This window comes from Microtus oregoni, unplaced genomic scaffold (assembly GCF_018167655.1).
Source record: "Microtus oregoni isolate MIOR12 unplaced genomic scaffold, Mior012 000005F_ref0000423, whole genome shotgun sequence".
Classification (NCBI taxonomy): domain Eukaryota; kingdom Metazoa; phylum Chordata; class Mammalia; order Rodentia; family Cricetidae; genus Microtus; species Microtus oregoni.
In genome coordinates, this window is record NW_024543064.1 from 12,465,604 (window position 1) to 12,493,602 (window position 27,999).

Consider the following 27,999-nt stretch of genomic DNA (forward strand, 5'->3'; position numbering starts at 1 on the left):
CCCTGGAATGCACACAGCGGAAGGAGAAAACCAACTCCTCCGGCCTTCACACACGCACTGTGGCACACGTGTGCACAGCCTCCTCCATAAATACATCAACGTAAAAATCATATATATATATGCATTAGTTATGATATGTTTAAAGAGAGAGTAAAACCAGGCCAGTGGGAGCTGGAGATACGGCTCAGTTGGTAGGGTGCCTGCCTAGCATGCGCAAATCTCTCGTTTTGATCCTGAGCACCAGATAAAACTGAGTAGAGCAGCACATGCCTATAATCCCAGCACTTGGGAAGTTGGGGATCAAAGTTCAAGACCATCTTCAGTCTCATAGTGAGTCTGGGGTATTGGAGACCTTGTCTTAAAAAAAAAAAAGAAGGAAGGAAGGAAAGAAAAGAAGGGAGGAAGGAAGGAAGGAAGGAAGGAAGGAAGGGAGAGAGAGAAAAGAAAAAAAGCCAGGAGGTGGTGGTGCACATCTTTAATCCCAGTCCTGGGGATGCAGAGGCAGGCGGATCTCTGAGTTCAAGGTCAGCCTGGTTTACAGAGTGAGTTCCAGGAGAAAACATATCTCAAAAAAAACAAATAAATAAAATAAAAAAAAATAAACAAATAAAATTTTTAAATTTTTTAAAAAGAAAAGAAAAAAAAGAAAGATGGGGAGGTGAGTGGGGGGGGGCGGGGTGGTGGAGAAGGAGGAAGTAGAGGAGGAAAAGGAGAGAGGACCAGCATTTCTCCCAGGCTTGCATGAAGAATCCCATTGCCTGCAGCAGGTTAAAAGAGGCCTGGGAACCTGCACTCTCAGCAATGTGGAGAAAGGAGAGACAACGGGACAGTGAAGGATCAGGGCAAAGAACTACCTGCCCTCCCCCTTCCCCATCCATCCAGACGTGCTGGCCAAGTGCCTGTGGGGACTTGCTTTCTTTCCAGGTAGAAATTAACTCTCTGGGTGCCCTGGGGTGGGAGCCATGGGTTCATATGCAAATGCAGGGCCCTTCCTGCCAATCCTGAAGAGGGGGTTGGCTATTTGTCCTCTGAGAAGAGGCTGGCCTTCTAGGACTAGAGCCAATGAGCTCGCACCGTGGGTTGGAGGGGTGGGGCTGGGTACTTTTAAGCCACAGCCAGGGGGACCTCTGGCTAGTGCTGGGTTTGGTGGCCAAAGCCCCCATCCTAGGCCGGCATGTCTCTGCAGAGGATTGTGCGTGTGTCGCTTGAACACCCTACCAGCGCCGTGTGTGTGGCAGGAGTTGAGACCATCGTGGACATCTATGGGTAAGAGACCCCGGAGGGTCTGGGGTTCTTCATATGAATCACTAGGAGCTGTATGGCTGTTCCTCAGGGCACAGGGTGGGCCTGGCTTAACCTTGGAACACCTGCCCACTGAGGAAGCTTGGGTCCTTGCTGTTGTCAGCCAGATTCTCAGTAGGGTTCTTGAACCAGGGAGGTGAGACCTGCAGAACTGAACTCCATCCAGGGCCTTAGAAGGGTCTGGGGCCATGGGCCCATTTCTCTCTTTGGGGGTGCTCGGGAGAGGCTGGGCAGCCTGTCTACAGCCCACAATTGTCCTACAGCTCCTGGGCTTATGGGTATGGGGAGAATTAAGTCATTTCTTAAAGGTCACATCATCACGTAGCACTTAAGGTGCTACGCTCCGTCCCCGGAGCTGGTCAGACTTCTCAAATGCCACCCTGACAAGAGCCCTTCGGTTTAACACCGTCTCACATGGTGCTGGTCACTAAGTGCCGGTGGAGGCACAGAGAGGGTAGCTCCGGTCACACAGTCACCAGGGAGCAAAGCTGGGCTTGAAGCCCACTGCAGACTTGCTGAAGACTTCACGTCCAGCTGCCCAGCCACGGCAGCACTGGGGCTTCAGATCCACCATCGCCAGCTCTTTGCCGCCTACGCACTGTGCCTGCTACGTGCCAGGCTGAGCCTTTACACTCCAGGGTGTTTGGGTAGTGGGTGTAGGAACGAGTCTGGCTTCTTAGGCTCTTGAGTCTCAGCTCTGAGACTGAGCTGGGGACAGATTCCAAGGATACTGGGATCATGGTGCCACCTCTCACCTCCCTGCCCCTTCTTGGACTTGACTTCTGCACTGGGACCCCAGAAAGTCCTTGTGAGATGATACCACACGCTGTAACACTGAGGGTCATGTTTGGCCTCCACTGACCAGGGGCCAGCAGTGCTCCAACCCTTTCTGGGTCAGCCAAAAATGTCTCTACTTATTGTCAGAAATGCCTCAGGGACCAAAGTTTCACACCCTTTGAGAACAAATGTCTAGAACTAAAAAGTGGCGTGAACTTGGTTGGAAGCAAAGAGGTTCCAGGTGTGGAGGATAGGGAGTGAGCTGCCAATCACAGGAAATAACCAAGTCTGGATGAACTGGGCACCAGGAGCTAAAGCCTAGCTGAGGGTAGGTGGGCTGTGGGCTGTGCAGAGGGGAGTCTGTGGCCTCCGAAGAATCAGGCAGGACAGGAGGGGGTGGATGCTGCCTGGCGCCATGACCAGCTCTGGGGCTGTGTGCCCATGGAAGTGACTCACTACCCAGCTGCCTTGTGCCCGGTGGGTAGATAAGTCTCCGGTTTGACCCGTCCAAGCTGGGGACGGCTCCTCCTCCTCCCCTCAGAGGTGCCTTCAAGGACGGGGGAGGGGCTGGGTGAGAGGCAGGAGGCTAAGGTTGTTAATGTGAATGAGATGGGCAATGGTGAGGACTCACCTGGAAGACTGGGGATGGGACAGCGTGGGTGGTGGCAGGGCTTCCAGGATGTCCGCTCACCCTGATGGCCAATCCCCCTGGGAAATGGCGTACCTTATTTATTCACACACTTAACGTGGCCTTTGAGTAATAGCCCATGCCCAAGCCTGGGGACTCTCAGAAGGGGACCTACCTGGGAGAGGAGTTCCAGCATAGGCCAGGCTGCTGTCCAGTGAAGGCTACAGAAGTATCTTGGAAGGGGAGTGAGACTGGACATCTTGGAGGGCTCTTCCCAAAGCCCTGGCCTGGCCTGTAAGCCAGGAGATGCAGGGTGGTGACTCAGCCCTGACTTTGGTCCTTCCCAGCCACCTCATCTTAGAACTTTCCCTGTGGACTCTGCTTCCAGCTCTGCAAAGTGGTGGGCACCAGGCTGTTAGTGGGTCGGTGATATAGTGGGCACCAACTTTACCCAGATAACCGAACTTAGCAGAGCCAAAGGGTATAGGGTGCTCTCACCACTTCATGGATGAGAAAAGAGAGACCCAGAGAGGTTAACTAACCTGTCCAAGGTCACACAGCCAGTTGGCAGAGAGGTAGGAGGCCGTGTGAACTGTTTGAACTGGTAGGAGGCGGGCATGGCTGGTATGTGGAATATAGAGTACCGAGCCAATGCTAGCGCGCACAAAACACTTTATTATCCTCTCTGTCACCATCCTTATCACCGCCATCTTTTTATGACTCTGTGCTGATCCTAGGGAAAGTTTCGGGTGTTCCCAAATCTGCCGTGTACCATCTGGCTAGGACACAGTAAGGGATGAAGGAATAGATGCAAGAGGAAACAGCATGGCTTGAGCAATCAGAGTGGGCTTCCTGGAGGAGGGGCCTGAAGGCTGAGGCAGGATAGAGAAGGCTCAGCAGAGCTTGACTGGCCACATGAGAGGCATCCAGGAGCAGTTCCTGAGCAGCCAGGGAAGGGAAGCGAGACTCTGGGCCTCATCTGTTCCTCTAGGCAACTTGAGGTGTTGATTCACGTCCATTTCCCACGTGCATGGTGAGGCTCGGGCACAAGGCTGGCCCATTCTATGCTGTGAGGTGCAGGAGCCTCCCGAGGCTCTCACAAGGACCCTCCTCAGGGCTGAGGAGTGAGGCTGAAACTTCAGCCTTGGAGGCAGAGAAAGAAAGGCTGCCTCACACTGGGAAGAAGGAGGTTCTGGAACAGCTAGTGGCTTACTGGGGCCACAGTCGCAGGCTGTAATGAGGCGGGGAGACAGGCTGAAAGCCACCGTCAACCATTCATCTACCATGTGACTCACTTCTGGGTGTCTGTCCCCTGGAGCTGCTCATGGGACCGCTTGTCTGGGAAGCTGTCATCTTTATGACATGTCACATATGAGTGTGGAAAGCAGTCCCCAAGCTGGCCCAGTGGCAGCCTCTGGGGCTCACCCATCCCTTCTTCTAAACAGGGAAACTGAGGCCTGGTGGGTGAGAGAACTTACCCAGGTATAGGGAAATGAGCTGAGATAGAAACCAGGCCTTGAGACCCAAACAGCTCACAACAACTGTGGTGGCAAGGTACTGTGGGGTGATGGGACCTGAGGGCCCCATGCGTGTATGTTCAGGGAGAGAGGCGGGGCTGGTCTGCACACCTGCAGTGGGGCAGTAGCCACAGGTGCCTCTTGGCCTCTCCTGAACCTGCCCAGGCGCCTTGACCTTCAGGTAGATCTCAGTCACTTTTGAGCAAGCCCCAGAAGCAGCTCTTGGGAAAGCCAGAGGGTGGGGAATGAACCATGAGTGAGATCCACTAGGAATGTCTCTGTCAACGGGAAGCCGCCCTAGGCTTCCCCGAGAAAGCTGTTCTCTGCGAGCAAGTGTCTTAAGTTACCACACCTGGTGATGAGGTGGCACCCCCCCTCCTCTCAGCAGCAGAGTGTCTCACCCCCCGCTGAATCTTTGAGTCATGTGGGACATCTAAAAAGTACTGCTGGACCGGGCGGTGATGGAGCACACCTTTAATCCCAGAACTCAGGAGGTAAAGGCAAGAGATTGAGAACTCAAGGTCCTCCTTGGCTCCATAAATTCAAGACCAATGTGTGTGGCTGGGGTGCCTTGCAGTGGAAAAGCACATCTTTCTGTGCTTGAAGTTCCGGGTTTCAGCACCAGCACCTCCCCATCCCCACACCCCAGTTGCAGTTTGGGTCTCTTCATACACAAATGGAGAAGTTGGCCCTGCTCGTTTGTTGAGCGACTTGGACGCTGCTCCCCTAGGCGGGAGAGCAGACAGCTCATGGCACTGATGAGCTGCCCAGTGGTGCCAGGAAGGAGCCCTGTGTCATCCTGAACCACTGGCTCCTCCTCCCTGAGCCTCAGTTTCCTGGAAGACACCAGAAAGGGTTGTCTTAGTAAGTGCCTTTTGGGGCTGGAGAGATGGCTCCAAGGTTAAGAGCACTGACCTCTTCCAGAGTTCTGAGTCCAATTCCCAGCAACCACATGGTGGCTCACAACCATCTATGATAGGATCTCATACTCTTTTCTGGCCTGCAGGCAATGCAGGCAGAACACTGTATATATAATGAATAAATAAATCATCCTTTTTTAAAAAGAAAATAAAAATAAGAAAGAAAAAATTCCTTTTGAGCTCTTCTCTGAGGCCTCAGAGCCTCCTGGACCAACAGCGCAGACTCCTCTGTCCACGCGCAGGCTCCGCTGTCTGCTGCAGGCTCCTCTGTCCACGTGCAGACACCTCTGTCCACATGCAGGCTCCTCTGTCCACGTGTAGGCTCCTCTGTCCACGCATAGGCTCCTCTGTCCATGTGTAGGCTCCTCTGTCCACACATAGGCTCCTCTGTCCACACATAGGCTCCTCTGTCCATGTGTAGGCTCCTCTGTCCACGTGTAGGCTCCTCTGTCCACACATAGGCTCCTCTGTCCACTGCAGGCTCTCCTGTCCATGTGCAAACACCTCTGTTCACGCGCAGGCTCCTCTGTCCATGTGCAGGCTCCTCTGTCCACACACAGGCTCCTCTGTCCGCTGCAGGCTCCTCTGTCCACACACAGACACCTCTGTCCACGTGCAGGCTCCTCTGTCCATGCGCAGACACCTCTGTCCACGTGCAGGCTCCTCTGTCCACGTGCAGGCTCCTCTGTCCACGTGTAGGCTCCTCTGTCCACCACAGGCTCCTCTGTCCACGCACAGGCTCCTCTGTCCACGTGCAGGCTCCTCTGTCCACGCACAGGCTCCTCTGTCCACCACAGGCTCCTCTGTCCACACACAGGCTCTTCTGTCCACCACAGGCTCCTCTGTCCACGCACAGACACCTCTGTCCACGCGCAGGCTCCTCTGTCCACGCACAGGCTCCTCTGTCCACCACAGGCTCCTCTGTCCACGTGCAGGCTCTAATATAGGAGCTCAGAGCACTCAACAAGAAGCGAGTCAGGAGTCTCAGAGCCATTCAGTCTTTGGAGAAGGGTCAGTGTGGCCACCACTGCCCAGGACCAGATCAGGGTGGGGTCAGGATGTGGGGTCAGATGGGCCCAGAGTTTCCTGGGCCTAGTTCTATGAACAAATCTGGCAGGGTAGGGGGATCTGGGGCCCTTATTAATTGAAACTGCCACTCTGAGCCTGTGTTGTTTGAACTGTGGTCTCTAACCCCACGGGCCAGTGCTGAGGAGACTGCGTCTGTTTTTTCCTGTTTTAAACACCAGAGTCTCTCATTAGCAGTTTTGTTCTGGAGGCCAGAACCTTAGCCAGAGGGGACGGCATCAGGTCAGCTTTACCTGGGCTTGAGGACAGGACAGCTAAGCCACAGAACGAGGAGTTGTCAACAACTGCTTGACTCTGGACAAGTCACCCGTGAGCCTCAGTTTCCCCAAAGCAAGATGGTAGCATGCAGCTTCATTTATCAAAGTAACCAGTGTTATCCTTACGGTGGGCAGGGGACAAGAGCACAGAGGAAGAGCTGGCTGAGGGTTCCCAGGATGGGGCAGTCTCGCCCCAAATCATCCTCATGCCAGCGTTTCCAGACAGTCCCTTTGCCACGAGGCTCAGGCATCAGTAGCCATCAGAAGGGCTTGCTGACCAGGTCTCTGCAGCACCCTGGCACTGGGAGTTTTGTCCATGAGGTTCCAGGACTGCCACCTGTAGGATAAATGAGCTGTCCCCATTTTCAAGAACTGCCCAGGGTGGTTTTTCTGTTTGTTTTTATTTTTTTGGCTTTTCAAGACAGGGTTTCTCTGTAGCTTTGGAGCCTGTCCTGGAACTAGCTCTTGTAGAACAGGCTGGCCTCAAACTCACAGAGATCCCCCTGCCTCTGCTTCCTGAGTGCTGGGATTAAAGGCACACGCCACCCCGGCCCAACTCTGCCCAGTTTTTTTTTAAATATATATTATTTTTTTTTAAATATTTATTTATTTATTATGTATACAATATTCTGTCTGTGTGTATGTCTGCAGGCCAGAAGAGGGCACCAGACCTCATTACAGATGGTTGTGAGCCACCATGTGGTTGCCGGGAATTGAACTCAGGACCTTTGGAAGAGCAGGCAATGCTCTTAACCACTGAGCCATCTCTCCAGCCGCCTTAAATATATATTATTACCTTTGTTTTTTATTCATTTGTGTGGGGGACAGAACACATGGTGTAGGTGGAGGTCAGAGGACAATGTTCAGGAAGAGTCGCTTCTCTCTAGCATGTAGGCAAGGGATCAAACTCAGGTCATTGATCTTGGTGGGAAGCACCTTACCTGTGGAGCCAGCTCACCAGCCCCTGCCTAGGTGTTAGCCTTGGATGTTCCATGTCCCTGGAAACATACCTTAGTTCCTGCAAGGCTGGTCACCTCGCCGTGTGCATGGCCACACTCAGGTGACCTGGGAGGACTGTGAACGAACTCACTCGGGCTAGGAGAAATGGCCTACAGTCATCTGGAAGCTGTGGGATTTGCCTCGCTGTCTGTCATGGAGGCCTGGCCCAAGGAAGAGTGTTGCCCAAGAGAGGTTCCAGGCACTTCCTAACTTCTGGAAAAAGGCATCTGCTCACTGGCCCAGGTTCTCCTTCCTTCCGGTAGCCACCTTGGCCATCCCAACACACAGCTTCCATGCTGGGGCGTCAACCCTGGATGGGGTCTGAAGTCTTATCTTTGGCCTGGCTCAGTTTCCCTGGCACTAAAATAAGATTATGTGTTGAGGGATATTTGATGACATTCTGAAACTCTGAGACCATGTTAGTAAAATTAACCTTGGATCAGGGGGAAGAGCCAGTGATTAGTTAACAAGAATTGGTCATAGAGAGGCTGAAGGACCCAGGAATATGGATAGAGAGTCTCACAGGAAGAAGTAGGGAGGGGCTTAGAGATTCTCAGTCTTTTTTTGGTTTGGGATGGGTGGAGAGATGCTCTCTTGCTGGGTCTCTGGTCAAAAAGGAAGGTCAGGTGGTTGCTTCTCAGCCTCTCTGATCTAGCAGGTTTTCACCCCCACATCTGACTCCTGGATCTTTATTGGTGAATAGAACAATAGCAACTTAGTTAAAAAAAAAAAAAAACTACATTTGGTGTCTTTGGCTGAGTCAGCGCCAAGGACTGGAAATCCCGCTAGGCGGGTGCAGAAGGGAGTTATACTAGATTCAGGAGCTGCCGCTAAGTCGATAGAGAAACAACAGTTCTGACTTTTGTTCTGACTGCTTTACAGCCATGCCCACTCCTTATACCCTCTTGTCATCCCAGCTGGATAGAGTGGGCTGCTGAGGAGGCCGCATCCTATCCTCCAGGTGTGAGCACTGAGCTGGGATTTGAACCCCGGCTTCCTGACTGCAGGGAGCCCTGGTTTAATCACCTTGCCTCACCACCCCTCTCAAGAATGGCTAAAGCGGGAATCAGTCCAACACAGTCTAACGTTGGCCTCCCGAGGCTCCAGCGTGAAGGAAGCCCCCTTTTCCTCAGCCGCATCTCAAATCACCTCAGCTCACTCTCGGAGCTGTCTCCATCCTCCTCAGCCTGCTCCGTAATTCATCTTAATAGCCCCATCTTTATCCTGGGCAGGGATGTTCCAAGCTTCTCATGGCTATTAATACACTTGAGCCTCCTGATTTCCCAGGAGGGTGGCCAAGTGCGTGTCATTATCCCACTCTCTAGGTGACTAGTCAAGGTCACCTGGCTGAAATGGGACCCTGAGATCGCCAACTACTGCTGATTATGACCTTGGCACTGCCTAGTATTCTGCCGAGGCTGCAGTGTGTGCCGGCGGCTGCAGCCACCACCTTTGTGTGTCCCTCCCAGCCAAACTGTCTCCAGCTTCCCTAGGGACTCCCAGTAACTGACAGGGTGGCCTAGGGAAGAGCCCTGGGGTGCTGAGCTGAAGAGACTGGGGCCTCCGAGCCAAAGGACTTCACATCAGGAAGGTGTCAAGGCACCTTAGCCCTTTCTTTGGACACAAGACCAAGCCTGGTGGTGGGCCCCGCTGTAGAAATCTGAACAGCTGCCTGGATTACTGGAAGCCAGCTGCCTCTGAGAATGGGGTGCTCCCTGGGGTGCAAGAGAGCACTTCCTCCTTGGCTCAAGTGACTAGCTATGTTTTTGTTTTTTGTTTCTTTGTTTGTGGGTTGTTTTTTTTTTTTTTTGCTGGTTTATTTATTTATTTTGGAGATTTGAGACAGGGTCTCACTATGTAGTTCTGGCTGTCCTGGAACTAGCTCTGTAGACCAGTCTGGTCTCAAATTTGCAGAGGTCCACCTGTCTGCCACCTGAGTACTGGGATTAAAGATGTGCACCACTGTGCCCAATTCATGTCTGTCTGATTCCTCCATCTCTCTGAGTCTTTCTGCTGTGTGTGTGTGTGTGTATGCATGTGTGTGAGTGTGAATAGTGTGTGTATGTGAGTGAGTGTGGTGTGTGTGTGTGTGTGTGTGTGTGTATGTGTATGTGTGTGTGTGTGTATGATCACCAGCCCCAAATGAGCCGGATGGTGGTGAGGTATTGGATCTCAACACTTAGGCACAGGAGTGTGCATGAGTTTGTGTGGTTCCTACCTGGGCTTTACTGCCCAGACTTTGCTGTGAGCGGCCTGTGAAAGGCTTCCCTGGGGGAGGGCATGAGGCTGGAGCTCACATGTTTGTGCGAGTTCTTGTCACATTGCCCATGGATCCCCCACTCTTCTCAGGGCGGTTCCTGAGGGCACAGCCATGTTTGAGGTCTACGGGACACCCGGCGTGGACATCTACGTGTCTCCCAGCATGACGAGGAGCCGAGAAAGAGCCGAAACCAGGCGGTGGTGCTTCAACGAGGGGCTGGAGATCATCGTGGTCATGAACTCCCCTAGCAATCACCTCAATGACAGTCATGTGAGCTCACCCCCAGCCCTGCACCCCTTCTTTCTGTAGAGTGCCACAGCTCCAAGGTGGAGTACTCAACCTGAGGGTCACATTGCTGGGTGTGAATATCAGTTCTGCAATTTACCAGTCCAGACTTCACACCTCCATGTGTCTATCTGTAGTGTGGGTCCACTCCAGTCCTGCTCCCAGGGTGGGTGGGGATGGATCCTGTGTGTCTTTTCCTGCTTAACCAGCCCCGTGAGGGGAGGAGTTAGCGAAGCCCTGCTGTGTTGGACCTCAGTTTCAGGGGGATTCTGCTATTCTGGATAGAGGAGAGAGTGGGGATGAAAGGAAACTGGTACCCAGGAGCTCACAGTCCCTGATGGGTCTCACCCCCCTCCCACCCTCTTCCTGTCCCCATTCAAAAGGTAGGAGAGATTTAAAACAGAAGAAATGAGTGGCTCTTGAGCTGGTGGCTGCTGATATTCCCTTGAATGACTGATTGAGACCAGGGAGACATTCCTGCAAGGGCAGTGTTTTGGGGGAGCTAGCCCTTTAAGGATCACTGACCTTTTCTAAGCCCTGGATAGCCCATATGTCATGGGCTGGCCCCCTCCCCTATATGGGACACCAAGTAGCTCTCAAGGGGCCCATTGAGATAGGGAACAGAAGGATTCCCACACATCTGGCTGCCTCCCTGACTTTTCTTCCCATTTGCCCCTCAGAATGTGGCTTCTGCCCTAGGCTCAATGAACCCATTTTTCAGAGAAAGAAATAAAGGCTGAGGAGTGTGGTTTCTCTAATGTCTTAAGTCCTAGTGAGTATCCAAGTTGGTGAGGACCACAGAGTCCTTGGGGCTGGGCCACAGGACCTGCCAGGCTGCGGAGGCCCCACCTGGTGCTTTGCAGGTTGAGGCTGTGTGGGGTACTCCTGAATTCTGGGGTTCATGGGCCAGTAGGCATGAGGAAGGTGCTCCTCTCCTCCCCACCTGTGAGTAACTGGCGCAGAATTTTGGGACTCCCAGGCTGAGGGTCCTGACACTATGACCCAGATGAAGGATGTGTCTGCAGGGCATGTCCCAGGGAGAACAGGTCAAAAGGTCAGTGACAGAGCTGCCACCACCAGCTTCCCAAAATGGTCACCTCCATCCTTACTCTTTATAGCAGCTGGAAGCTGAACCCGGGCCAGCTGTGATGAACCCCCACATTCTCTGCCCCTTTAATCCACCTGACTGTAACCCATTCTATGGGGTAGAAACCATCATTATCCCCCACTTTATGGTTGAGGAAATTGAGGCCCAGAGAAGGTCAGAAACTGACCCAGGAGAGTCACGATGGGCAAATATGAGATCTGAAACCAGGCCACACGGTAGAGCCCATGGGCAGTTTGCTTCCGTGACCAGTGAGTGATAAACACGGTCAGGTCAAATGTGGGGCTCTTGAGTTTTATCACCTGCAAAATGGGGGCCCATGCAGGTCCCAACTTCAAAGGATCTCCAGTTCTGGTCAGAAAGGGTGGGGAAACTGAGGCAGCTCAGATAGGCATCGTAAGTTGGCCGAGAGATGCTGGACTCGAGTCCAGGTACTTGTTGGTAAAAGTAGAACCCAGGACAGATGGTGCCCACTTTACAGACATGCCAAGGGATAAATGACCTAAGGACTTAAAGAGGAGCTGGCACAGTGTCAGAGGTAGCAGAGGGTCCTACCCCTGCCCACCAAGTCCCATGGGCCCCTCTGTAAGACATATATGTAACACTGAGCATGTCTCTCTGCAGGTTCAGATAGCCTACCACTCCAGCCGTGAGCAGTTGCCCCTGGCCTATGCGGTACTCTACCTCACCTGTGTGGGTAAGCTGGGCAGGTCTGAGGGTGTGGCCAGGGAGCCCTGTGAGGTCTGCTGATGATCTTCATTTTTATTTTTATTTAATTTATTTATTTATTTATTTTGGTTTTTCAAGACAAGGTTTCTCTGTAGCTTTGAGCCTGTCCTGGAACTAGCTCTTGTAGACCAGGCTGGCCTCGAACTCACAGAGATCCGCCTGCCTCTGCTTCCCAGGTGCTGGGATTAAAGGTGTACGCCACCACTGCCCAACTTTTATTTAAAAAAAAAAAGTGATTAGAAGCTCTTATAGTAGAATACCCTCCAGGCCTTTGCAAACACTTGGGTTTGGTCCCAGGGACATTTGTAGGCACGCGCACACACACACAGAGCAAGTGGGTTTTTTTTTTTTAATTTTTTAAATTGAAAAAGAAAGCACACATTAGAAAATTCAAACATAGGAGATGAAGGGCCAAGGGAGATAGGTAAATCGCTTGCTGAACAAGTGTGAGGAACTGAGCTAGAATCTGCAGCACCCAGATAAAAGCAGAGCATGCTGGTCTGTGCTTGTAATCCCAGCATTGGGACCAGAAACAAGAGAACCCTAGAGCCTTGCTGGGTAACCAGGCTCGCAATCATTGAGCTCCAGGTTCAGCGAGAGATCCTGCCTTAAAATGGAGGGGCTGGACAGATGCTCAGAGGTTAAGAACATTGGCTACTCTTCCAGAGATCCCGAGTTCATCTCCCAGCAAGCACAGGGTAGCTTAAACCATCTATAGTGAGATCTGGTGCCCTCTTCTGGCGTGCAGGCAATGCAACCAGAACGCTGTATACATTAATAATAATAATAATTAATATTTTTAAAAAGATAAGATGGAAGCCAGGTATGATGGCACAAGCCTTTAATCCCACCACTGGGAGGCAGAAGTAGGCAGATCTCCTTGAGTTCCAGGCTAGACTGATCTACATAACAAGTTCTAGGCTAGCCAGAGCTAACATAGTGAGACCCTGTTTCAAAAACAAAACCAAAAATCACCACAGGCACCCAACTGTGCACATCAGTCACTGAGGTCGGGTTGGGAATATGGTCAGCCCCCAGAGCCACCCCGACCCAGTGACTCTTATACTGTCTTCTGCTGTGATCCCTTTATCTTCTATACGGCTTATAGCCAAGCACAGGTAGCAAAGCAAGGTAGGCTGTCTGATTTCTGTAGCTGGAATCCCTCCGCATCTGTTCTTCTGTGTGGGGCTGCTTCTACCCGCTTAATGGCGGTGAGATTCCCCCATTCTCATCGCCATGATTGGTGAATAAGATCCCCCGAGTTCTCTTGGGCTCTCTCCCTCTGTCTCTCTCTGTCTCTCTCTCTTTCACACACACACACACACACACACACACACACACACACACACTGTCTCCTTGTAAGCACTGCACTATTAGCACCTTAAGAACCTTCTGGTTTCCAGAGAGGAAGACTGAAAATGGCCTGGAGTGGGGGGAGAGGCGATGCCAAGGCAGCGTTCCCCAGGCTGTGTAGAGAGGTGGCCAAGCCCAGCTTCACACCCGTGTCCTTCTGACACCAAAATCCGAGCTCACTGCTCCATCCAGAGGAGCTGAAGTAGTTTCATGTAGAGGGAGACTGTCCCCAGCCACCTGGGCTCAGTGCTACTGTGCCCCTCCACACAGCAAGGGTTCTGGGGCTTCAGAATGTGTTACCTTCGAGGAAACCTTCCTGCAGGGGCAGTCTTTGGTCCATTCTTTTCTATGACCCTCCTTCCTCCCCAAAACCCCTTCCCTTGTCCAAGGATGGGACACTCCAAGGCCCCAACCTGTGGGTATCTCCTGGGGCCCTCATCTACCTGGCCCCAGATGTCTAGCATGGGGACTCACCTGCTGCTGCCTCCCGACAGACATCACCCTGGACTGTGACATGAATTGTGATGGCCGGCAGGACAGGAGCTTCGTGGATAAGGTAGGCTTCTGATTGAGCCTCAGAACCGGGGGCAGCAGGTATGGAGTTCCTGGGCTCCAGGTCAGAGGGACAAGGCCATATGAGTGTCCCCCTTCCTCCTAGTTGACTCAAGGTTGAGGTAGCCAGACAAGGACCAGGCATGGCTGGAGTTATCAGCAAATGTAACCATAATATGATGTTCCCAATCCTGGGCTATCCTTGATTGATGAGGAGAAAGTTCTAGGTTTATAAAATAGGTCAAGAGTTATAAAACCAGATAGACAGACAAACAGACAGACAGAAGCCTTGCCAGGAGGGGGTGGTGCACACCTTTGATCCCAGAGCTCAAGGGGTGGAGGTAGGTGGATCTCAGTGTTCGAGGCCAGCTAGGTCTACAGAGCAAGTTCCAGGACAGCCAGGGCTATTCAGAGAAACACTATTCAGCACGCCCCCCCCCGAAAAAACTAACTAAATAAATACAAGTCAGATTGTAAATCTTCAGGCCTTGTGACCTATACTATGAAAAAGCCAGTTAATGCATAGGGTAATCATGGACTGTGTTCTGATAATATTTTATTGACAAAAATAGGCACTTGAGCTTGTAGGAGGATGAGAGAAGAGTCAAGAAGTTACCCATGCTGGGCGGTGGTGGCACACACCTTTAATCCCAGCACTCGGGAAGCAGAGGCAGGCAGATCTCTGTGAGTCCGAAGCCAGCCTGGTCTATAAGAACTAGTTCCAGGGGCTGGAGAGACAGCTCAGAGGTTAAGAGCACTGACTGCTCTTCCAGAGGTCCTGAGTTCAATTCCCAGCAACCACATGGTGGCTCACAACCATCTGTAAATGAGATCTGGTGCCCTCTTCTGGCCAGCAAGCATACAGACAGACAGAACACTGTATACATAATAAATAAATAAATAAATAAATAAATAAATCTTTTAAAAAAAAACTAGTTACAGGACAGACTCCAAAGCTACAGAGAAATCCTGTTTCAAAAAACTTTTAAGGGGCTGGAGAGATGGCTCAGTGGTTAAGAGCACTGACTGCTCTTCCAGAGGTCCTGAGTTCAATTCCCAGCACCCACATGGCAGCTCACAACTGTCTGAAGATCAGTTTCAGGGAATCTGACACTTCACACCAATGCACATAAAATAAAGTTAAATAAACCATAAAAAAAAACTTTTAAGGGGCTGGAAAGATGGCTTGGTGGTTAAGAGCATTGCCTGCTCTTCCAAAGGTCCTGTGTTCAATTCCCAGCAATCACATGGTGGCTCACAACCATCTGTAATGAGGTCTGGTGCCCTCTTCTGGCCTGCAGACATACACACAGGCAGAATATTGTATATATAATAAATAAATAAATATAAAAAAGTTACTCATAAAGAAAGAAGGTCATGGAGAACAGAAGTGCTCCTCACAATCGGCCATGATGACAGCCTTGTAGATTGGACTTAATAATGTTTACGAAGCAGTGGTTGCTTTGATGAAAGTGTACTTCTCACAGGATAGAGTGGAGGACCAGGAGGCCGGCCGGAAGTACAGAGTAGGAGGCCTGCCCTGGTCTGACTGGAGTCCCTGTTGCCAGCTGTGTTTTCTCATTGACAGAGGCAATGGGTGTGGGGGCCTGATGGGTATGGAGCCATCTTGCTGGTGAACTGTGATCGGGATGATGTGGGCTGTAATGCCCAAGATAACTGTGACCAACATGTGAGCTGCCTGCAAGGTGAGTGTCCTGGGGCAGCCCAGTCTCTGGGTACCCAGGGTTCCTCCTCAGTTCCCCCACAGGCATCCCTTCCCCCAGGAGGGGCTCTGAAGGTGGACAGGGGAGGGTCAGAGTTCACCATGAGATTCTTCAGAACACAGCCAGGCTATCCTCATCGCAGTCCCCAGTACTTGTGGCACTCATGCTGGGGCACCCAGTATTCTCCTCCTGTAGGAGAGAAGGGGCTGCTGGCATTGTTTGAGTACCTACTGTGTGCAAGGCCCTTCCCCCAGATCTTTCTTTAATCTTCCAAGGGGGTGAGTGTCATTACCCCAGTTTAAAGAGGAGAGGGCTGAGGCTCACAGGTTAGAAGGGTCCTGCAAATTGCACATCCAGCCCATGGGCTGCCAACCCCATGTCCAGACCCCTTCCCACTGGATCTCTGACTTGTGTTGGAGTGTGATCCTGTGTTATGCTCATAGGAGCTGCCTTCTAAAGGAGGCATCCCCTGGAGATGGAAAGGGGATGGCTTGCCCAGTAAGATGCCCAGGTGGCCTTCAACTCTGCTCTGGGCATATGAGGATATGTGGATCACAAAGAGGACACGAAGCAGGGCAGTGTCCCATGTGCACAGATGCACAGACACCTCTTTCGCTCACACTAGCAGATTCTAGTATCTCCCTGAGCTGAGACTGGGGTCCCCAGCTCTGGACACCCAGTGCCCTTTGGAGCAGTTGTCAGTCAGCTCCCTCTGTCTTACTTCACAGATCTGGAAGACATGTCCCTCATGGTGCTACGGACCCAGGGACCTGAGGCCCTCTTTGATGACCACAAACTTATCCTCCATACCTCCGGCTGTGATGCGGAGCGGTCACGGGTCTTCCACGTGTGTGGTAAGTGCATCCTGGGCACCCAGCCAACCACTTCAGGCAGATGTGCATCTCAGCTCAGGTTCCAGTGATGCCCTGGTAGCAGAGCAATCAGACGTGTGGGTTGGTGTGTGTGTGTGTGTGTCTGTACATACGTGCAGTGTGGATCCCAAAGGACAGCCTCGCGCATCATTCCTCATGTCCTGTTCGTTTTTGAGTCAGAGCCCCTCACCAGCTTTTTAAACATGAGTTTTGGGCACAGGACTTGGGTGGGTTCTCTTGCTTGTACATCGAGCAACTTTACAGATTGAGCCATCGCCCTTGCAGCCTGCAGCCTGCAGAACGGGCTTCTCTACTGGACCCCTGAAGTGGAGGTTTTTGGTTGGTTGGTTTCATTTGGTTTGGTGTTGGTGAAAGGATTTTTCTGTGTAGCCTTCACTGTCCTGGAATTTGCTCTGTAGATCGCGCTGGCCTCGTTGAACTTAGAGGTCCTCCTCCTCTGCCTCTGGAGTGCCGGGGTTAAAGGCGTGCGCCGCCACCACCCGGTTGAAGTGGAGCTTCTTAGTGAGATTTGCACTTATGTATTTTTAGATTCATTTCTATTTATGTACATGGGGGGCGGGTATTACACACATGTGCCCATGCTCAGGGAGGCCAGGAGAGGGCATCAGATTCTCTGGAGCTGGAGTTACAGGTGGTTGTGAGCTTTCCAGTATGGGTGCAGGGAACCGAACCCCGAGTCCTCTGCAAGCACAGCAAACACTCTTTAAGCACTGAGCTGTCTCTCCAACCCCTGTCTGCATGTTCTTGTAGGAAAGATAGCAAGAGGCAGCATGCTGGGTTAGGGTACATTACCTTGTCTCTTAGAAAAGAGCGTCCTTCCCCACCAAGCCTTCTTTTCTCTTTCTCTGGGGGTAGGAGAGGAAGGGCTCCTTTGAAAGGCCGTTTGCTTGCACCTAGGCGAGACTGCTCAACTCTCCTGAGACCTTCACATTCCCTGAGCAGCCCAAGAGCCAATGCTCTTCTCCTAGGTCCCGAGGATTCCTGCGAGTCCTATAGGTGTGTTCTGGGCCCGAACCACGTGTCCTACGAGGTACCCCGCCTCAACGGCGATGAGGAGCGCTTCTTTGTGGAGGGCCTCTCCTTCCCTGATGCGGGTTTTCCGGGGCTCATCTCCTTCCATGTCACCCTGCTGGATGACTCCAATGAGGTAAGGGTGGCCCAGCAGAGGGCGAGATGAAGGTTCCTGGCAGATGTGGACATCACTGGAGCTAAAGGTCTTATGCCCCTTCAATATCTTACTGGTCAATCCTCTGGAGAGTCAAGGAACATTTGTTTGTTTTGAGACAGGGTCTCTTATAGCCCAGTCTTAAGCTCATGCTAACCAAGGATGACCTTGAACTTCTAACCCGGCTGTCTACACTTCCTGAGTGGTTGCATTTTGGGAATACACTGCCATGCTCCTCTCTTAGGCAATGGTAGGGATAGATCCCACGACTTGGATGCTGGACAAGCACTCCTCCCTCCAGAGGAGCCACATCTAAAGCCCTAGCCAGGGGATTTCTTGAGGACCCTAGAGGAGGGGCTTCAGAGAACCTGTAGTCTCCTCTGGCTACCAGACACTTGAGTCCAGCACTCTCTGTCTTGGTCCTCCTGTGAAGGACTTCTCCGAGACCCCAATCTTCACTGATACTGTGGTGTTCCGGGTGGCGCCCTGGATCATGACACCCAGCACCCTGCCGCCCCTGGAGGTGTACGTGTGCCGGTAAGTCTGGGTGGAGTCCTAGCCTTGGAGTCAGCTCTGTTCCTGAGCCCCAGCTCTGAGTTCCTCCTTCCTCCCGGATCGCTCACAGGGTGAGAAATAACACGTGCTTCGTGGAAGCCGTGGAGGAGTTGGCCAGGAAGGCAGGCTGCAAACTCACCATCTGTCCGCAGGAGGAGAATCGGAATGACCGCTGGATCCAGGTAACAGCGTCACAGGCTGCCCCGCTAGGATAGCATCCTACAAGGAAATACCCAAGAGGATCCAGGATTCTCTGGCTCCAGACATAGAGTCCTAGTTCCAAAAGTTCTCCGACAGGCAGGCCTCTAGGTAAGGTGGCAGAGGCCACACACTCCCAGCCCACAACGGCTGAGCTGAGAGGCAGTTTGCCCTTCAAGGGGACATTAGGTACCATCTGGAGACATTGTGGTTGTTGCATGGGGTGGAGGAGAGGGACCAGCCTTTAGCACCTAGAATCCCATCCTGTCACTAAAAACTCCACTGCCAAGGTAAGCCCCACAGGGAACAGTCTGGTCCAACATGTCAGCTGCAGTGGGCTGGGAAGCCCCGCTGTGGTAAATGACTGTTTCAGAATCCCTAGAGTCCAGGATATAAGGGGTACCAGAGTGCCAGAGGGGACTGGAGGAAGCTTTATTGTTTCTTCTGGGAAAATAATGGATTGGAGGTGGGCTCCAAGGAGCAGGGCTTCTGATGGAGAGCCATGGGGGAGGATCCTCCGAGGAAAAAAGAAACAGAAGGGAGGGGCCAGGGGCGGGGCTTCTGGTGGAGGGCCATGAGGGAGGATCCTCCAAGGAAAAGCCCAGGAGGGAGGGTCCAGTGAAGGAGCCTCTGTGTGAGCTGGACTGGGACTGTGGGGAATGTACGCGGTTGGCCTTTTCCCCAGGCACTTTCCCCTCAGGCCCTGCATAGCGTCATTTCCTCTTCTCTGGCTTCTTGTAATCACACCTGGGTGTTTGCCGATGAGCTCATGCCGCGAACACCCGGCCCCTGTGCTGACAAAGGCTGGGACTTGGATCATCAGGTGGGATGGGATCCGGAGGTCCTGACAGAGGACTAGCATGTGCCAAGACCCAGAGGCAGGAGACTGAACCTCATTTGCTCCCTGGGCCAGGGCAGTGGTTCTGGGAAGGGACAAGCTCTGCGGTTTAGTCTTGTGTGTTGAACTTGGGCCATGCTGCGTCTCCCTCTGTGCCCAGCCCCAGCACCGGCACACCCCGAAGTCTGGTTTCTCATTTATTCCTATGTGACTCTCATAGGCAACCCAGCCCCTACCCCCTTCACTTTGCTGGTTCCCCCACCTCAAAGAGCAGAGAACAGCCCACACCTAGGAGCTGCCCTCCCCAAGAGCTCAGTAACCAGCACTTGGGGATGCTGCTGACTGTCACAGCTATGGCCTCTCTCCCATCTGCAGGATGAGATGGAGCTGGGCTACGTGCAGGCGCCTCACAAGACTTTGCCCGTGGTCTTTGATTCCCCGAGGAATGGGGAGCTGCAGGGTTTTCCTTACAAAAGAATCCTGGTGAGTGGGAGGGGGGCATTGCAGCCCTAGGGACTGAGAAGACACATCCCCAGGGACACCCAGGGTATACAGGGAACCTGGTCTGTAGGAAGGACAGCTGGCCAGTTACTGTCTGAAAGAGGGCCGGTGACATTTGTAAAGAGGCAATTAAGTTTGGTGTAAGCCTATCCCACACTTATATGGGATAGACGTACACTAAAGTGCACATTTATCTCTGCTTCTCATGTGATAGAGTGCTAGGTGTTTTTCTTTGCTGATCAGCCGGGGCGGGGGGGTTGTACCTCAGGCAAAGCTTTGTGTCATCCACATGCTGTGTGATATTGTCAGACTTAGGTCCCTCTCAGAGCCTCTATTTCCTCAGTGGCAGGAACAGCTTCGCAAGCGACTGTCATCATCATGGTGATAGCTGTCTACCAGGAAGGTTCTGTCTGTTCAGGGTACACAGTCTGTGGTCTGTGACTGGCAGAAAGACACCAGCCTGACAGGCCCACCACAGACCTGGCAATTGAATACTTCCCAACTTGGGCCCCCTTGCACAAGTAACATACAACCAGACCTCCCATTTCTGACTCAGTATTTCCACCTGAAGAATGGGAGCTCACTCCCACCCCATCTTTTAGGGACTCAGAGCCCGTCACATGCAGGCTCTTCCTGGCACTCTGCCCCTGCCTGACTCAGTTTTCCCTACCAGGGTCTAGATTTCGGCTATGTGACTCGGGAACCGCGAGACAACTCCGTGAGTGGCCTGGACTCCTTTGGCAACCTGGAGGTCAGCCCGCCCGTGGTGGCCAATGGGAAGGAGTACCCCTTGGGGAGGATCCTCATTGGGGGCAACCTGCCTGGGTGAGAGGCTCCGGCTGGAATTGGTGTTGGTGGGGGTGGAGAACGGGGATGTCCTGGGTGGGGTGGGCCACTCTGCAGACTGCCTGCACTTACCCTGGGAAGTCAGATAGTCCCTTCGGAGCAGGCCAGAGTGAGCAGGGACCTAAGATGTCATTAACTCAAGTCAACCCTTCCCTCTATAAGGGGCCCAGAGAGATCGAGTCTGTCTCTCTCTCTCTCTCTCTCTCTCTCTCTCTCTCTCTCACACACACACACACACACACACCACATTCTGGTTAGACTGAAGTCTCTGTGACATAAATATGTGGTAACATGTAAGGTAGCAGCTGGTAGCATAGAGAAAAACAGCATTTAAGTTAAACCTTGTTCATAAGATGGTGGAAATGACAAACGGTGGGTCTTTTTCTGGAGCAGGAGAGGCATTAAGTAAAATGTGAGTTGAGATGACAGTAGCCCTAATGTACACACACACATGCACACACACGCACGCACGCACACATGTACACATGGTGTATTCTGCACGCGATACAGGTTGATGATGGAGAAGGAGATAATAGTCACAGTCAGTCAAGCAAAGCCACTAGAACAGATGACATCACATAATGGATGAATCCTGAGTCAGGCTAGAGAGAAGACAATGAGACCTCTCTGTAGTAATTTTTCCAGAAGGCAAAAGAAGGATGGATTGTAAATGCTTGCACAGAAAGTTCTAGGATGATGAGACCCGCTGGGACGGCCCTGTTGACCTCTCCCGCTGACATTCAGGGAAACTGAGGCTGCCAGAGAAGTGTAAACTAACCCCACTATGTGAGAACCAAGACAAGAGTAGGGATGGCGTGACTCAGTGTCCTGGAGAACGTAGTTCTGAGGACCCCTCACGTGGCTAGCCTGTGCTAAGTGTGGTTGCCAGAACCCACCCTGCGTGGAATATTAAAACATGCCTTATTGTCTTTCCTGCTTATAAAGTAATATGTTGTTTTGACATTAAAGTCTTGCTGTGTAGCTCAGGCTGGCCTGGAACCCACTATCTATCCTGGGCTAACTTTGAACTTGCAAGCCTCCTGCCTCAACTTCTCAAATGCTAGAATGTTAGGTCTGTGCCACTATGCCTGGGAGCACATTTTGGAGTAAGATACTGGGGAGAGCTGCCATCTGGCCATTCTGTTTCTTCCCGAGTATGTGTTTATTCTGGCATCTTTTCCTAACCCTGGCCCAGGTCAAGAGGCCGCAGAGTCACCCAGGTAGTGCGAAACTTCCTCCATGCCCAGAAGGTGCAACCCCTGGTGGAGCTCTTTGTGGACTGGCTGGCTGTGGGCCACGTGGATGAGTTTCTGAGCTTTGTCCCTGCCCCAGACAGGAAGGTAAGGACTGTGGACACGTCTTGGCAGCCTTGAGAGTTTGGGGCTGGGGCTGGGCTGGAGCTGGTGGGTACATAAGGCCATGAATTCAGCTGTACCTGCTCTTTACACACAGGGCTTCCGGCTCCTCCTGGCCAGCCCCGCTGCCTGCTTCAGGCTGTTCCAGGAAAAACAGAAGTGGGGCCATGGCAGGTCCCTCCTTTTTGAGGGGGTCATTGGTGAGTAAAGACGTCAAGTCCCCCCAAAGCAGCATTGTCTCTCTCTCCTGAATTGAGCACCCCATGATTTCAGAAAGGAATGAGCATTTTAAAGCCAAGTGGTACCCCCAAAATTCAGGAATGTTTCCTCATGACGACACTGCCTGCGTGGGGGCAGGGCTAAGGTGGGCACAGGGCAGAGGGTATGGAGAAGAAGGTGAGGGCCAGGTGTGCCCAGGGATGTCCCATCATGCCTCCCCTTAGAAGGTCGCAGAGCCCAGGTTTCGCGCTCTTTGGTCACTGGTTTGATTTTAAATGAAGTCTAACAGGTCTGCAAAGCTGCTGGTGCCCCAGAGCCTCCACCAGTGGCCTCTGTCTCTCGGAGGAGCTCTCTGCTGCTCTCTACCCTGCTTCTGAAGCCCCAGCTACCATGCCTTCTTTCCCTGGTCATCATGGAATGGAGTTGTGCCCTCACCTGCAACAAGGCCTGGGTTTGGGGGGTGGGGAGGATGACCCACAGCCTGGCATCTACTGCCCTTGCCCTTCAGGGGCAGCCGAAGGGCACCTTGGTGGGAGGAGCCCCTTGCCGGCGCATCTTTGCCAGGAGGCTGTGGCAGTCTGGCCACCTCCAGTGGTGGCTGCTTGAGGTGGTGAGCCTGTGGCAAGGGAGGTGCCTGGCTCAGTGAGTCACCCCATGCCAGCGGAGTGTGTCTCTCATGCAACCACATCAGAGCCAGGCCTCAGGGTTGTGAAGGGCCACACTGCCCCCACAGATACCCTGTCAATTAGCAAATTTTGGACACTATGATGAGTCAAGAGAGACTGTGGAAGGAGTGTTTTCTACTCTCGTGTGTTTAGCGAGGCTTTTCCTCACCCTGTTTTTGAATGAGGAGCCTGTGCTCTCATTATTCAAAATGGAGCAGTTTAGATGGGCAGGACCGGCTGGACTGTAGCAGGGCATGGTGCAGGCCTGGAACCCCAGCATCGGGATGGAGTCAGGGTAAGTCAGGTGTGAGGCTAGCCTGTGCTACCTAGTGAGACCCTGGCTCAGTAAACCAAAAACAAATAAAATCAAAGAAAGCTCTTTTGGGCACTAAAGTCCTACATTTTCTCGGCCACGTGGGAGGTAGAGAATATCCTGGACCAAATCTGCTTCCAAGAGCCCTGCTCGGTTTGTTAGGTCTCCCTGCTCCGAGCACAGCATTGGGGCCCAGAAAATAAAACAGCGACTGTGTTCCCTAAGCCATTGCTCCACAGGGACCCTAGTGAGACTTCTCTGAACCCAAATTCAATCTTAAAAACAAAACAAAACAAACGAACAAAAAAACCTAGCTAGGCAGTGGTGGCACATGCCTTTAATCCCAGCACCTGGGAGACAGAGGCAGGCGGATCTCTGAGTTTGAGGCCAGCCTGGTCTACAAGAGCTAGTTCCAGGACAGGCTCTAAAGCTACAGAGAATCATTGTCTTGAAAAACCAAAAAACAAACAAACAAAAACCAAAAAATACCCTGAACAGTAGGTAGACCAGAGTTAGTCCAACCTGCCCAGATGGGAAGATAAGCCATATGCAGCAGCCACACCCCCCAACTACAGACACACCAGGCCAGGCTGCTGTGGCTTATTCAGAGCCCCAGGAGTGTCAGGCCTAGGTTTGGGGTATCACAGACATTATCCCGATGATCCTGACAGGCCCCAAGGGTGGGGTGGGGTGGGGCGGGGCGCTGAGTGGGATCTGCTGTTAGTTGAGGCTCAGAGGGAGGAGGTGCTGGCCCCAGGGCCTCACAAAAGATGCCACAGAGCTGGCATGTAATAAGACTGTCTGCCTCCAGGTGGCGACATGGGACCTACAGCTATGTGTGTAGGTCAGAGGAGCCCTCTTCTGCCCCTCAAAACCCTCGGATGCTCATGGCTGGCATCCCTAGTTTTCCCAGGTTAAACGAGGGTTTAGAAGTCCCTTAGGAGCACCTGGCTCCCAGGGCCCCCAAGCCCTTATTATAGGACCTTAGGTAAGTCACCTGAGCACCTGGAGCCTCAGTTCCCTTGTCAGTCAGGTGGCAGTAATGACGCATCCCTTGCAGAGTACAGGGGAATGAGGCACTGAACACAGAGGAGCTTCCTTTCAGCCTCACGATCAGGGTTTGGTAAGCTGGCAGCTGGGGGTGCTGCAAACTCTGCTCCCCTGACCAGTTCTGTCTCCATGGCCTCCACTGGGCGGGCAGAAAGCTAGGCCCAAAGTCGCTCCTAAAAAGCAAGCCAAAACCTGTTGGTTTGGACTCCTAGCCTGTTGGGACTGGCTGGTTCACTGCCTAGAGAACCCATAAACCCCAGCCCTGGGGTGAGGGCCAGCAACAGAGCCAGCTTCTTCCCCAGGAGCTGGAGGAAGAAGAACCACTACCGGGTGCCCAGGTTAGTCCCAATTAGTCATTACCACCTTCAATGAACTCAAGTAAAACTCTGCAGTTCGTTACCCCCAGCAACCAGACTCCTCCAATGCCTCTTCACCCTCCAGATGTGCCGATTGGCTAGGCTAAGCTCTTGCAAATGCTGCCCACCCCTTGTTCAGGAGACTCGAGGAGCCGTTGACTCAAGCATACCAGCAGCTATGTACTTGGCCTCTGGTCTCCAGAGCGGGAGGCCCTCATACTGCCTTGCGCTAGAACCCCCAGGCCTCTTTGTCTCTTTCGTAGGCGACAGGCGGGTCAAGACCATCTCCATCAATCAGGTGCTTTCCAACCAGAACCTTATCAACTTTAATAAGTTTGCACAGGTATAAAGGCCATGGGGCTGTAGGTGGAATGTGGGTGTGGACAGGACTGGAGTCAGAGCCAAGGCAGACATCTGGGACCCACAGTTCACAAAAGGTCAGTCAGGTTGAAACAGGCCCGGACCCTCCTTTAACCTGGGGGAAATACAGCCCTGTGCATCTGAGAAATACAGGCAGGGCCATGAGCACCCAGAGCTATAAGCAATGAGAAAGATACAGCTCAACTCCCAGGAAAAATGTCAGCGTCTACAGCAAGTATGGCCTGTTATATGGTCACAAGTTGGGACCGTGTGAAGACACAGTGAAGAGGCTAGGATAAGTCAGTGAGCAAAGGCAGTGCAACCTACTCAGCCAGAGGGCAGCCTTCAAGGCGCGCGGGGGGGGGGGGGGGCAGTGAAGGTGGCAAGAAGGGGGCAGATGGAGACAGATGGAGTGGACTGAAAGAAAAGGAAACATGAGAATAACAGCAAGGCTTGTGGCCCCAAGAGCCCAGTGTAGGGTGGCCTGGGGATCTGATGTCCTCTTCTGGCCTCCAAGGGTACTGCATCCAGGCGCACACACACACACACACACACACACACACACACACACACACACTTAAAGACAACAGAAATCTTAAACCATGTATTGAATGAGATCGCCTAAGCTGGGGTCTAGGATGGAGTGTTCTCAGTGTTTGCTCAAACAGAAGAACAGGACGTGGGAGGGAGGGATCTAGGCTGGTGGGCACTTGCACACCTGCCTCAGCCACACTGGCGAGGTCTCTCCAGTTTGGTCCCTTACCAACCCGCAGAGCTGTATTGACTGGAACCGCGAGGTGCTGAAGAGGGAGCTGGGCCTCTCTGACTGTGACATCATTGATATCCCACAGCTTTTCAAGACAGAGAGGAGGAAGGCTGTGGCTTTCTTCCCCGACTTGGTGAGTTCCCCACCTGGGCATCCTCGGATGAGCTCCAAGACCCAGTTCTAGGGGAAGACATTCGATTGCCTTCATGAGTGGAACTGTGGTGAGCAACAGGTGGTGATGAGGAGAATCAGGGTCCCAGGATGCCCAGGCTGACATTGTGGCTTCCTGTGGCCGCCCATGAAGGATGAGGCCTAGTTCACATCTATGGCATGAGGAAAAGCTACACAGAATCATGTGTGCAGGCACATGACTTTACCCAGGAGCTGAGGGGTCATGCCCAATTCGGCTGACATCACCCCACACAGAAGCAGATGTCCCATGGGGAACATGGTTAAGAGATGGTTAAGAGTTGTCTCTGTCCTCCATTGAGGGGAAACTCTCCTCACTACTCTGAGGGCATCTACCAACCACCTACTCTGTATGGTGAAGGGTTAAGTGGTCAGACCACAAATGAGACAAAGTGCAACCACTCTGAGATATGAGTGGAGATACCAGAGGTATTCCTGGAAACATGCCTTTGATGGAACTGTAGCCTTGGCTCTGCTGTCTCTGAGCCTTGAGTGTGCATCTCAAACCCCCAACGCCTAAAGTCCCCCTCAAATGTCCTGATTAAGCAGATCTGATGAAGGCTCAGAGAGTGTGTCTGCCTTCTAACACACCTCCAGGGGACAAACTGCTAACCCGGGGCACAAGCTGGGCTCTTATACACAAGTCTCAAAGCCTGTATCCATTAACCCTAACGTAACCTAACTCTAACCCTAACCGTAACTCCAAACAAACACTAACCCTACCAAAACATTAAACAATAACCCAGCCCTAACCCCAACCCTAACCCAAACTGTAACCCAAACCATAACCCTAACACTAACCCTAACCCAACCCTAGCTTTAACCCTAACCCAAACCGTAACCCCAACCTCAACCCTAGCCCAACCCTAGCCTTAACCCTAACCAACCCAGCCCTAACCCTGACCCAGTCCTCTTTTCCGTCCCTCCCTGGCTTTTTGCCCTTGCTTGCAACGCCTTTCTCCGCTCCCCTTCCTTCCTGCATGCTTGGGGAGGCCTTGTTATTAATCCACGTGTTCCCGGAAGCTTGTGCAAGGGTTGAGGTTCTTGTGTTGGCTAGAAGCAGAGGCCCACCCAAGCTGGCTCCAATGGATATTTGACACAAGGACACTATGACATCTGAGGGTGGGGACGGTGACAGGAAGCCCTCAGCGTGGCCTCTCGTTTCTGTGTCCACATCACTGCTTCTGCTTGTTTCCCCGTCGCTGCTCCTCTCTCCGCTGCTCTGCAGGCAGACACGAACATCTTTGTTCCTTTGCTGTCGTTGTGATAAAACACCGTGACCAAGGCGATGTAGAGAAGACAACATTTAATGGGGGCTTACAGTTTTAGAGGGGGAATCCCTGGCCTTCACGACAAGGCACAAGACAGCAGGCAGACAGGCATGGCACTGGAGCAGCAACTGACAGCTTACATCTGATCCATGAGTGCAAGGCAGATAGAGTTAACTGGGAATGGCGTGGGCTTTTGGAACCCGCCCCGGGACTGTATTTCTTAATTCTTCCCAAATAGAGCTGCTAGCTGGGGACCAGGCCTTCATATAGATGAGGCTATGGGGGCCATTCTCATTCAAACCACCACGATGAACATGGCCATGAGATGCAGGACCTGTCTAGGCAAAGACTGAGACTCTCCCCATGTCAACTCTAACTTTCTGGGAGAGAGAATCTGATTGGCTCTTCTTGGTTAGCTGTTTAACTTAGTCCAACAGAGATAGCCTAGGAGGTAGGGGGTTCTGTTGTGCAAACGTGACAGCCACCACAGTTCACCAACGAGGAAGGGAGTGGCTGGGGACATCGCAGGGCTGGGCTCTGCAGATCCTTCTGTGGGTTTTGGATTCATTGGCTCTCTCCAGCCCCCACCACACAGCAATGAGAGAGCAGATAAGTTCAAGGCTGCATGGAGATAACCCCAGGCTCTCCTGGGGCTTCCAGGGTGGGAAGATGATGTTGAAGTCTCACCTTTGATCTGGGACCACTCTGGCTCCGCAGGTGAACATGCTGGTGCTGGGCAAGCACCTGGGCATCCCCAAGCCCTTCGGGCCCATCATCAATGGCCGCTGCTGCCTGGAGGAGAAGGTGCGCTCCCTGCTGGAGCCGCTGGGCCTCCACTGCACCTTCATCGATGACTTCACGCCTTACCACATGCTGCACGGGGAGGTTCACTGTGGCACCAATGTGCGCCGGGAGCCCTTCGCCTTCAAGTGGTGGCACATGGTGCCCTGAGCCACTGCCCATTC

At 52.6% G+C, this 27,999-nt stretch overlaps 1 protein-coding gene across 1 annotated transcript; it reads left to right on the forward strand.

The window, feature by feature from the left end:
• The first annotated feature begins 1,169 nt into the window (after window positions 1-1,169).
• Padi3 (peptidyl arginine deiminase 3) lies at window positions 1,170-27,999 on the forward strand. The gene is made up of 16 exons (XM_041652540.1): window positions 1,170-1,266; window positions 9,836-10,016; window positions 11,761-11,833; window positions 13,713-13,774; window positions 15,359-15,476; window positions 16,223-16,348; window positions 17,356-17,534; window positions 17,986-18,089; window positions 18,178-18,289; window positions 19,519-19,626; window positions 20,318-20,469; window positions 21,686-21,830; window positions 21,943-22,045; window positions 24,712-24,791; window positions 25,582-25,707; window positions 27,752-27,999. The coding sequence occupies exons 1-16, from the start codon at window positions 1,175-1,177 to the stop codon at window positions 27,983-27,985; spliced, it is 1,995 nt and encodes a 664-aa protein (XP_041508474.1). The 5' UTR covers window positions 1,170-1,174; the 3' UTR covers window positions 27,986-27,999.